At 44.9% G+C, this 12663-nt stretch overlaps 1 protein-coding gene across 1 annotated transcript in view; it reads right to left on the bottom strand.

The window, feature by feature from the left end:
• Positions 1-12663, bottom strand: part of SLC25A20 (solute carrier family 25 member 20) — a 157916-nt gene that overhangs the window by 33231 nt on the left and 112022 nt on the right. Inside the window, exon 5 of the mRNA XM_085624354.1 lies at positions 7453-7570. Within this exon, the coding sequence (XP_085480480.1) occupies positions 7453-7570 (118 nt within the window). The remainder of the gene's footprint in view (positions 1-7452; positions 7571-12663) is intronic.

The raw sequence follows: 12663 nt of genomic DNA, 5'->3' as shown, positions 1-12663 counted from the left end.
GCCCTGGGTATGCCATGGATAGGTGGCTGCTGCGCGGCGGCAACTACTACAGGGCGTTGTATTCGCGGTCCTTAGACTCGTCCCTCACGGGGCCCACAGGTGTGGCGGTGCGCGTATGGAAGATGGCGACTGACTCGTTGGGCTGGAAGGATCGGCTAACCCTCGCTACCCCATTGTTTGAATCGGAAAGATTGGGAAGACTCTGGCACACGAAGGGCTTTGATAAGTGGGACCTGATAGGTATATCCAAGGTGGGAGATGTACTGCATAAGGGGAGGGTGAAGTCTTTCGAGGAGTTGCAGACGGAGTTTGAGCTAGGGCCCTCAGAGTATTTCAGGTATATCCAGCTGCGTCACGCCCTCCGATCAGTCCTTGTTGAGGGTGAGAAGGTGCCGGAGTCCTCTCCCCTTGAGGACCGAGTCCTTGATGGTCATATGCCCGAGAGCACGATCTCGCTCATATATAAGAAGTTGATAAACGTCCGGGCAGACTTGCTATTGGGGCTGAGAGAACAGTGGACCAGGGATGGTCTTGAGTTGGATAATGAGGACTGGCAGTCAGCAGTTTCTTCGCCTAAGGAGGTTGCGATCCCGTCGCGTCTGAGGCTGGTGCAGCTTAAAATACTGCACCGGGTGTATGTGACGGGGCCAAGGCTGGTCCGCATGGGATTCTCGGAGGACGGCCTGTGCAGAAGGGGATGTGGTATGGTGGGCACTTTCCTGCACATCATTTGGGAATGTGGTGTCATTGTGGAGTTCTGGAGGAGAGTCCATGCAGTTATGGGGGAGGTGACGGGCATTGTGGTACAGCCGGAGGCGCGGTGCTGCCTCCTGAACGTCTGGGGGCCCACTGACCTCGATGAGGCGCAGACCCAATGGGTGACTCTGGGTAACATGGTAGCAAAAAGGGATATCGCGCGGCTATGGGGCTCCTCGGGACCCCCTACACTGACCGCGTGGAAGGAAAACATGGATTGGAGCATGTTTAGGGAGAAGACGGTCTACTGCTCTAGAGGTCGCCCCCGGAAGTGGCATGCCATCTGGGGGCGGTGGAACCAATACAGGGGGGGAATATGTCTTGCCCCGGACCTGGAACCTCCCGAGGAACAGCTTTCCCCCTGACCTACTTTCCAGCACAGCTTGGGTTTAGTAACTGTTCTGGGCCTCTGCTGTTCCCCTTCTTCCTCCGTACACAGTCTTGTACTTAGTAGACGAGTGGGGTCCGGTCTCCCCTGGGGGCCTCCGCCATGGGCTCACAATGTCCTTGCCTTGCTGGGGTTTGTTGTTAGTTTTTTCTGTGTTTATTTAAAATTGAACCTTTTGCATTATTCTTTGAACTGCATTGGGGACACATCACTGTATCTAACTTGTAATGCTGCCGAACCTTCGGGCTGTCGGCTGAATAGCTGTGTCCTGAATTTTGAAATAAAGGTTTAAAAAAAAAAAAAAAAAAAAAAAAAAAAAAAAAAACTGACGAGCAACACAAATGAGGGGAATTCTGGTCATCCACTTAGAATGACGCCAAATACATGTATTTAGGTGAGAACAAGTAGTGCATTACTTTCTTCCAAGTGAATTGAATATCCTCTCTAGAAAAAAGGCGCTTTTAATAAACTCTCAGGAACCTTCCACTCTGTTGGTACATCTGGGTAATCCATGGTCACTGATGCTCTAGTGTGGACCACCCCCTGCACACCACCCAATAAGCTGCTCCGCTTCTAGTCAGCTGCCTCTTACCCATCCACCCTTAACCCATGCAGTGCTTTCTCTTGCTGATAAATGGCTTTGAAAATACTGAAGCTTAAACATTTTACATGCTTAGGTTCCTGGATCGTTATGTGGCTCTCACAATCCTAAGTATTTTCATTATGGGATGTTGAGGCGTTGAACAGTTTTTCTCGCTACAGCTATACGTTTTCCATGTGCTATGCAAGATGGGCAATCCATAGAAGCAGTTTGGACCTTGACAATACTTTTCATCACAAGGTCCCCATTTTCAACATCTGTTTGTGAATAGAAATGTGTCTTGCACACATGTCCCTCAAGAGTCTCAAGAGTCGCAAGAAATGTCTGACCCAAACAACCTTTGCGGAAGGGTAAGCTGTGGAGTTGTTGTAAGAGTATGAAGAGATCAAATGCTGAAAATTCAGGATATATGCAAGATTATGCTTATGTAATAAATTTCTAACGGCCCTAACTTTCATCTGCAGCTTAACCAGTTACCGAAAATTCTAAATGAAAAAAGTGATGTGCATTCCAAGGATTACAGAGCCAGTCTCATCTTAAATTTATATACTTTGCATAGTATAAATAAGTACCATTGTCATATTAATGCTATAAGGCCACTGCAAATAAAGAGTAGGCTACAGTCAGATAACCTTTCGGACATCGGAGATTACATATCTCCTGAGGCGGAAGCCGGGAGTAGGCGATTTGCTGCTAATTTCTTCTTTTAAAATTGAAAACTTGTTGTGATTTTAACTCTCACCTGTGCACATCTCCCTGCCAGCGCGCAGTGGACCCACGCCGAGGAAAAACAAGCACCACGCCGACATTACCGGCGAGTTTGCTGGCCACGCCCCCTTCTCAGGCCACGCCCCCTGACCGCCCTATTTAAGGAACGCTGATCACCAGCGCCCTCAGATTACATATCTCCTGAGGCGGAAGCCGGGAGTAGGCGATTTGCTGCTAATTTCTTCTTTTAAAATTGAAAACTTGTTGTGATTTTAACTCTCACCTGTGCACATCTCCCTGCCAGCGCGCAGTGGACCCACGCCGAGGAAAAACAAGCACCACGCCAACATTACCGGCGAGTTTGCTGGCCACGCCCCCTTCTCAGGCCACGCCCCTAGCGTCATACCCCAATCATATAAAAATGTGTCACTCTAGGAAGCGCAGCGGACGAGCGCAGCGGGCACGCCGTTTGCGCGCCGAAGGCGCGCCTAAGGCAAGCCCGTCTGCGCCCGTCCGCGACGGGCCGGGACCAGGGGCCATAACCCCTACTTCTCTCGTCACGCAAACTCGGTATTAGGCCTCCGAGGAACTCAGAACCATCAGCTCTCAGGGAATCCTGCCCTGCGCTCATAAATATGGCCCGCTAGACCTACCGTCCCAATGCAAGGTTTGCAAAACTCACCTCAAACCTAAACCCTCTACACCAAACCAACAACTTTTTCGATTATTCCTGCTGAACTGCAGGTCTCTTCCTAGACACTGCACAGAGATTTCCCTATTAATCGAAGAGGAAAAACCAGACGCTCTCTTTCTAACGGAGACTTGGCTAACCCCTCACTCTGACCCCGAGCTGGTCCAAATCCTGGGGCAGGAATATCAAATTGTAAGACTGGACCGGGAACTTGACAGAGGGGGCGGACTAGCCATCATTTTTAAAGATTGTTTTACCTGTCGCTGCACTCCCAACCCCTTTCCGGAATGTGAAAGTATGTCCTTTACTTTGGATTTCTCTCCCAATTTGAGCTTTTCCGGGACTCTTATATACCGTCCACCAGGCACTCCCAAACAGTTTTATGAAACTTTGCCACCACTAGTCGCCGATTTGGCCCTATCGCCCTCCAACTACACGTTATTGGGTGATCTCAATATACACTTTGACGACCCCAATAATTCCATCGCCAACAAACTAAGTAGGGACCTCTCTGCTTTCCAGCTGCTCCAGCTGGTCTCATCTCCTACGCATACGAAAGGCCACTTGCTGGATCCAGTTTTCAGCAACTGCACACATTTGAAGGCTCGTCCCCCCATAGCACTTCCCTGGACAGACCATGCCTTAGTCCCGTTGCTCTGGACAACAGAGAAACTTATACCCCCTACACCCACTGTCCAAGAAACTCGAATTTGGTCTAAAATACCGCTGGCCCAGTGGACCCAAGAATTACAAATATCCATTCCTCCAATCGGTCAGACTCCCTCACAGGCCAATGAAACATTCAATGAATGGATTCTGAGTTCCCTAAACGCCACGCTCCCCCTGAAGAAAACAGTTTTTAAAAGATCCAGAACTTCAGCTCCCTGGTACTCCACCGAACTAAGGGAGAAAAAGCGTTTTTGCAAGAGATTGGAACGTAAATGGCGACTAGGTTACGCGGAAATAGATAAAACTATCTACAGAGACGCCATCAGGTCATACAAAAAAGACATAAAAAGTGCGCAATCCTCATACTACTCCAACCAGATTGCAGAGGCTAGCTCCAGCTCAAAAGAGATATACAAATTCCTCGCAGATCCTCAGTAAAGTCCGGACTGAGGAAACTGCACTGGCTCCCTGTAAAGGAAAGAGTAGACTTCAAATCACTCTGCATCGCACACCAGACTTTCTGGTCGCAAGGCCCGACCATCAACCTCCCTCTCATCACACCCTATATACCCACCAGACAGTTGCGCTCCACTTCTGCAAATCTAGCCATTGTACCGCAAACAAAGAAATCAAGATCCGGAGGCCGCTCTTTCTCCTTCAATGTGGCTAAAAAGTGGAACGCCCTACCCCAGCATCTCAGATCAAACCCCGACATTCTCTCTTTTCGCAAACAGCTGAAAACGCTCCTGTTCACCACATAACCATGGTACTGAATCTGCCTTCCTCCTTACTCAAACTTCAGAGATATGCTTAGCGCTTGGACGCCTCAGGGCAGCTACCCGCGCTTTAGAAATCCGAATTCATTCATTCATTCACATCTGAGATGAAGCACAAAAAGGTCAGGGCACTTTATTCCCAACTATAAATGGTTGACCGTCTCAGTCCACCACACAAAAAGTCTTGGTTGGAACTATTTGATTTTCAGAACTTCAATGCAGAACCCATTCTGTTGAGCTGTTTTGAAGCTTGTCATTAATGAGAAGCTAGGAAGATGGAGTAAATTTCTGCATCAGGATAGTAGACGAAAAAAACAAACTGAGTTTAAGGGCCCGATTTAAATCTTGGCGGACGGGTTACTTCGTCACAAAAGGCAACGGATATTCCGTCTGCCAAAATATAAATCCAATCATATCCTATATATTTCGACAGATGGGATACCAGTCACCGCTGTAACAGAGTAACCTGTAAACCAAGATCTACATCAGGCCCAAATTTATAGGTGACCGGCAAGTGAGTCTCCACCCTGCTGACAATGATGGAGACTCTCTAGGATCCCACTGAAGAGCGCCACTTTTTGATGGGCTCTCTCCAGTCCTGTTCCAAGATGCAGGCACGTGACCAGTTTTTTTTTTCCATTTCATATTTTTATATACTTAATTTATATTCAGATAATCGGTTATTAATAACAATTGTAATCGAATCTATACATACCCGCTGGCACATGTCATCAAGATAACGGAAGATTTTGTAGAGCCCTGATGAAGTCAGAGATGTAAAAACATTGTTTTCTGACTAAACACGTGTTGGCTCGATATGAAGGCTACTTTTTGAAGAGAAGAACACTTGAAATTGAAGAAATTTGAAGATAATAAATCAGTACAAATACCGGAACTGGACATTTATTTTCTCCACACGGTGGTGCTCGGGAAATTGTGTTTATTGCTCTTGGATTGGGTTTTCCCTATTCATTTCTGTGGGCACTAGTGGCAGCCCACCTCCCTGGAGCACCTACTTTTATAACTAGTTTTATGTACAGGAGGACACAAGTAACTGGTTTGCGCAAGTGATCCTGCCACCTTTCTTTGTTACAATTCTAATTTATAGATGACCGACAAGTGAGTCTCCACCCTGCTGACAATGATGGAGACTCTCTAGGACACGGGTACTCATAGTACGGCCCGCGGGCCGTTGGCGGCCCGGCAAGCCTTCCTTGGCGGCCCGCGGACCTTGCAGACATAGTGCCTGTGCCCTGTGCTTGTCAGCGAACACCGCCGGTTACAGCAGCGCGGAGCTGTGAGGCCGGGCGATTCTTTTAAAGGCCATTTACTTGTTAATGAGGCTTTGTTGTATTTCACCTCTTCTTAGCACCCCTGCATCTCCCCTCTCATTGAGTGGAGATGCAGGGGCGCTAAGAAGAGGTGAAATACAACAAAGTCTCATTAACAAGTGAATGGTCTTTAAAAGACCTGTGAAGTACTTGGGTGCGGCGGCCGTGTGCGTTCCCTGGAAGCCGTCTCAGCGCGGGGTGAGGTGACAGAGGACAGCAGGGTGAGGTGATGGAGGGCAGCAGGGAGTGAGAGCAGGGGGGGGAGGTGACAGCGGGAGGAAGACAGAGTGCAACAGAGGGAGGAAGAGGGAGGGAGAGAGAGGGAGGGAGAGGAGGAAGACAGGGAGAGGAGGAAGACAGGGAGAGGGGGGAAGACAGGGAGACAGAGGGAGACAGAGGGAGGGGGAGGGAGAAGGAGGGAGACGGAGGGAGAACGGAGGAGGGAGGGAGGGAGACAGAGTGAGAGATAGATAGATAGATAGATAGATAGATAGATCGGGAGACAGAGTGAGAGATAGATAGATAGATAGATAGATAGATAGATAGATAGATAGATAGATAGATAGATCGGGAGACAGAGTGAGAGATAGATAGATAGATAGATAGATAGATAGATAGATAGATAGATAGGGCGGGAGACAGAGTGATAGATAGATAGATAGATAGATAGATAGATAGATAGATAGATAGATAGATAGATAGATAGATAGATAGATAGATAGATAGATAGATAGATAGATAGATAGATAGATAGATAGATAGATAGATAGATAGATAGATAGATAGATAGATAGATAGATAGATAGGTGTGCATACCGGGTCTGGTGGCTCAGTAGATGAAGGCGTCTGCTGCAGTGGCCTGTGTTCAACCTCATGGTCATAGTTTTTTTTTTGCTCTAGCCCCGCCCCCTCCCCCACTGGCCCCGCCCCCACCGGTGCGGCCCTCAGCCAGAAACCACACTGTAAATTTGGCCCCCGAGAGAAAGTTTGTGAGTACCCATGCTCTAGGATCACACTGAAGAGCGCCACTTTTTGCTGATCGCACTCCACTCCTGTTCTAGGATGCAGGCCCCTGACTAGTTGAAAGAGATGACAGTAGCTATTATAGTTGTAGACCCCTGACCAGTTGAAAGAGATGACAGTAGCTATTATAGTTGTAGGCCCCTGACCAGTTGAAAGAGATGACCGTAGATATTATAGTTGTAGGCCCCTGACCAGTTGAAAGAGATGACCGTAGCTATTATAGTTGTAGGCCCCTGACCAGTTGAAAGAGATGACAGTAGCTATTATAGTTGTTTAGTCTGCTTTAGGGTGGGCTTACGCTCCATTTGAGACAGCGGCATGTCTTTTTTTTTGTTTAAACATATACCTTATCTGTTCTAGAAAGACTTTTGATCAGCTTGGTTCGTTAAGTGGTAACGGAGACAGGTTAGCACTGTGCAGATCATACAACTTTAACAATGAAAATAAATTCATAGTTTCTGCAGAGGGAGAGACGTTCAAAGTTTTGAAAGTTTTTCTGTACATTATACCTCTCATAAGGGTGAGCACTGTTCCTTTATACACTCCTCGAATTCCAGCTTCTCTGTAAATCTGTTTTGCACAGTCCATGGGACCAGCATATTTAATTTCACCTGAGGCAGCTTGAATCTGTTGAACACAATGTGCATCTTATTGTCAACATAATTTATACAAGACTATAATGTACATTATTTCTATTTGTCAAGTTGGCTTAATGGAACATTGCCTCCTCAAACTACGCAATAACAAAAGTTCACTTAAGCGGAATATGAAATCTACGACTGTTGTTAAACCCCACTCTTACAAATACTTGCTAACAAGAAGCCAAGGAGACCTTTGGATGATGGCAACTATTTTATCTTTAATAATGTTCAGTTTGTTTTCTTCAACAAAATGTCATACATGCCTATCCTTCAAACTGGCAGTTCTAGTAAAATAAAACATTTGCTACCAAAAAGGCACACGCTATTAATGCCTTAAATAAACTCATGCGTTTTAGTAAGATTTTACATTTAGTCATTCAAGTAAACAAAACAAACTGTCATATTTAGCAATTCAAACATTGCAGTTATGTTCAGTTATCCGTATAAAACTGCAATCAAATACACGAGAGCCAACATTCTAGTGACACACTGGGCTCCTTAGAAGTGTCAAAGTATCGCCAGAGTGAGCCTTTATCAAAGACTGTTCAGGGTTACATAGAACCACCTCCCCTCACTTCGAAACCTGCTTCCAAACAGGACGTGAGTGAAAAATAAAAGACATTACTGACGGTCAATTAGACTGGCAGAGCTTTAAGCAGGATGTTAGTCTCTGTTCCCAGTGATATAATACATGCTTATCGGCCACTGCCTGGCGCCCCATCAGCCCCACGGTGATCAATTCAGGCCCCCCGCAGAGAGGCCCACCCTCCTATTTGAAGCTCTGGTGCAGAGGGATGTGCCTCACAGCAGGGTAGTCTCCAGCCTAGACCAAATACAACAAAGGCACAAAGAGGTGGAGTATTTTGTACCTATTGTCATCAGCCATACTGGAGCTCCTCTCAGCAAAACGCAGAAGCAAATTACTAAAGGAGTCTGGTCTCCCTCCTCTTTTTGCACTTCAATTTCCTCCCTCCAGCTTCAGAAATATAAGCAACACATTTGCACTGTCTGGAAAAACAAGCTCGCCTCCATCTTGTAGATCAGGCCAGACTGAAGGTATCAAAATTGGATCCCACGGGCAAACAGCCTAGTTCACTAGTACACACCATGCATATACCACACAGTGTATATACACACAGACACGCACAACATGTTTCCATCTTTGAGTTCACTTGTTTAATCTTTTCTTCTTTCCTCTGCCCGGAACCTGATCTGTGACGCAGCGTGGGGGCACACTAGTAAGTGTAACCAAGCGCTTTATAAGCTTGTTATTATTATTATGGCATGTTGGCCTTAAGATATGGGTTAGTGAATAGGAGCAGAAGTTAACCAACATCAAAATCCAGGACACAAGATACATGCAGTCTGGAAGAGGAATATGTGTACATGATGAAGTAGACGTTCCCATCCCAACAGCTCCCCTGGTATCATTTTATTTTACCAGTATTAAATAAGGACAGAGACTCCGGGCTCTTCGTCTTTTCGATAGCTGCAGTTTCACCTATAGATTGTGTAGAGAGGTTACTTTGCACAATCAAGGGTTCATCCTATGGGGGCGTGGCTTGGTGCCAGAGGTGAATGGCGGCGCACGGGTGAGGCTCTCGGCTCGCCTGGAAGACTCGGCGCTCCGAAGCAATTTGCCTCTCAGCTGGAGACATATGGACGCATGAAGAATCAGAGCACGCTCTGAGACACTCGTGGACCTCCAATGTGACATCCAGAAGCGTATTTTACCGCAGTGAGTTCTACCGCGACCCCGTTTTCATTGCGGCCCCCATTTTGCATTTACCGTGCGAACACGCGTCTCCTCACAACGGAGCTGAAATGGTGCCCTCGTTTCCTAAAGACACCTGCTTCCATGCAAGTGCGTTAGAAAGGACTTTTAGCTGCCTTTTTTGAGTGGAAATCGTGTCATTCAAAGCTGCATCTCTCACATTGGCTCTTGCCTCAGCCTTCTCACTGTAATTTGTGCAGCAACCATTTTATGCTCACATTTACCTCCCACAACATGCCTTCATGATATAATGCTCCCTGATTCTAGAACAACTATTCCCTCTTATTTTCAGCATATTTAACAGGGGACATTGCTATTATGCAAGCTACATGCCACTCATTTATACTGTATCTCGTTAATTAATTGATTTCTACTCCACCACTGGTGACGCAAGCTGTAGTACGACCTTTTTGGATTCCTCATTGGCTCTCTAGCTTGTGTACTTTTACTTCTATCACACCACTGCTTTGAAGAGGGCATGAAGTCTGACTGAAGATTGTTATCTTCACTAAGAGAGTCTTCCTTGCTCTATTTCGACGGTGTACTCCTATGTTCAGTGTACAAAATCTTCTCACGAGCCCACTGCTCTTTGCAAAATTCTTACTTCATTGTGCCTAGTTCCCAGCATGCTCGCACCAGTACGGAGTATGCTAAATGTGATTTATGGGCAGAACGAAGATACCCCATTCTTCATTTTCTAAACCAAAGCACATTTTAATAAAGAATTCGAAGATTTTCTCTGAGTTCTCCAAATTAGAAGACTCTCCAGCTTACTCTTCTCAAGGTTTGGATATAACAATGGAGCCCTCGTCTACAGCTTTAGGGAAATTAACACCAAACGATTAAAAAAGGATCCTCCATCACCACCTAAATCAACATCACCAGTGTCAATGGAGCTATTATTGGAGGAAATCAGAGCTCTTCGACCATTCATGGAAGAGACTAACACCAAACTACAAACCTTAACGGACAATTGGTCTCAACTTGAAACAAGGGTCTCGTCAGTTGAACAAAATGTTTCCTCCTTCAAAGAAACTTGTGTCACTGGCTCTCATCTTCATTCTCAAGTCTCTGTCCTTCAGAAACAAGTCAAAGACTTGGAAAATCGTAACAGGCGAAACAATCTACTCATTTATGGCCTGGGAGAAGGACTTGAAGGGACAGACTATTACTTTTTACAAATCATTCCTCCCTAAGCTGCTCCATATGCCAGAGGGAACGGTACTAAACATTCAACGAGCGCATCGATTAGGTCGTATCCCATCACAGGCTTCGTCCTCACCAAGGCCTAGAGGAGTCATCTTATACTTCTTGGAATACAGATTTGTTGAAGGTCCTCTCAGCAGTAAGAGCTTCTCCGAAAATCACATGGTCTGGTTCATCTTTGTATTTCGCACAAGACTATGCTAAAGCTACTGCCCAACTGGGGCAAGGCTTTTTTTAAATATGCGAGCTGATTTACGCTCAATAGGAGCCAGATATGGTCTTTTTCACCCTTGCCTCTTTAAAGTTACACTCAATAACAGAACTACATATGAGGATCATCTGCATTTACAAAGCTTCATCAATTCGTGCAAACCGACTGCCATGGACTCCTCTGGTCTCACCTCCTCTTTTAATGCTTGACATTGTTGTTTACTGAACTTGCTGAAATTTTCGTTCTCCCTACTATACTATTTGGTAGTTCAAAACTGTGTTTTTTCCATGTTCTCGGTACCTTTGATGTGACCTTCACCAGGTCTTACTTTTTGAATATTTATTATCTTTTTAAAATATTACTGTTAGTGTTCGCTCTACTAAATTATTCTAATGTTTGTTCTGCTTCGTCTCCACAGAATCTCTACCCCTGTCTTATGATGTCTTCCCAGTCTTCCGTTTCGCCGACCCCTGGATGTGTCGTCCATTCCATGTGGTTCCACCCCCCCTCCCCGTATCTACCTGGTCTTTCCTCATGTAGGTATGTTATCCTCCAACAGTTCCATCCTTCTTATGTTCCTAATCTTTTTCTTTCTCTCCCTTCCATATATTTTCCTTATTCTCCTTTTGAGTGTTGTTACTTTTCGTACTCTTTGTGTATCTCACTCCGTTTCCTTTCCTGCTTCATTCAATCTTAATTTCGAGGTGGTTAATTTCCAGCTTTCGGTGTTATTTACTCCTCTCATCCCATGTTTGCTTTCTTATTTTAACCCTTTGAATCACAGCTCTAGCTATGCTTCCTCCTGTTTTCCTGATTTTCCTTCTAAAATTTGTTGTCTCCTTTCTCTATTTTCTGTTCATCTTCTCTTCCTCACTTGTGTCCTGCTAACCACGTTTCTGATATTTATTTTCTCTTATATTTTTTCTGACTCTTTTATTGAATTGATATGCCATTGGTCATACTTCTTGTTTACTATTACTCCTAATCCATTATGCCGTTGACATTAGTATCATGGAATGCTAGAGGGCTGAATTCCCCCATAAAAAGACAAAGAGTTCTGACTCATTTAGCTAAATTAAATGCAGATATAATATTCCTGCAGGAGACTCATCTCACGGAGAATGAGTCATTAAAACTAAAAAAAGGTTGGGTGGGGGAAATATTCTACTCCAATGGTGATGGTAAACGTAATGGAGTCATGATGCTCTGTCGTAAGTCACTTAATTTTAAATTTCTATCACAAGAATCTAATGCAGATGGTCGATGGCTTAATGTTAAACTGATGTTGAAGGATGTTCCAGTCTTCTTTCTTAACGCTTACGGTCCTACTGGTGGTGACTCTTCTTTTTGGTTTTCAATTGCCAAGCAGGTTACTCTTTGCATGGAAGATAATTTTATACTAGCAAGAGATTGCAATCAGATTTTTAATCCTTTTGTAGATCGAAACTCTAAAGCCTCATTTATTCCTAACAAACCACATAAATCTTTTGTTCATACTATTACACAGCACAAACTCTTAGACACTTGGAGGCTGTGTAATCCATCCACCAGAGAGTATACTTTTTATTCTCCTGTGCACAACTCTCAAACGCGTATCGATTACTTTTTTGTATCCCACAATATATCACAAGCACTTATGAATGTAGAAATAGGACCTATATTATTATCAGATCATGCCCCTATTTCAATTGACTTGGACATTTTACCTAAAGTTAATGTTCCCAGAAGATGGAGATTTAACAATTCCCTTCTTTTGGATACAGCATTCTCTTCCTCATTTTTCACCTTTTTTGAGGAATATTTCTCCATAAACAACACCAACTCTTTACCTTTCTCAACTATTTGGGACGCCTTTAAGGCTTCAGCAAGAGATTTTATGTGGCCAGAA

Source organism: Triturus cristatus, chromosome 9 (genome assembly GCF_964204655.1).
Source record: "Triturus cristatus chromosome 9, aTriCri1.1, whole genome shotgun sequence".
Classification (NCBI taxonomy): Eukaryota; Metazoa; Chordata; class Amphibia; order Caudata; family Salamandridae; genus Triturus; species Triturus cristatus.
Note: the sequence above shows the minus strand (reverse complement) of the source record. Positions and strands in the feature narration are given on the sequence as shown.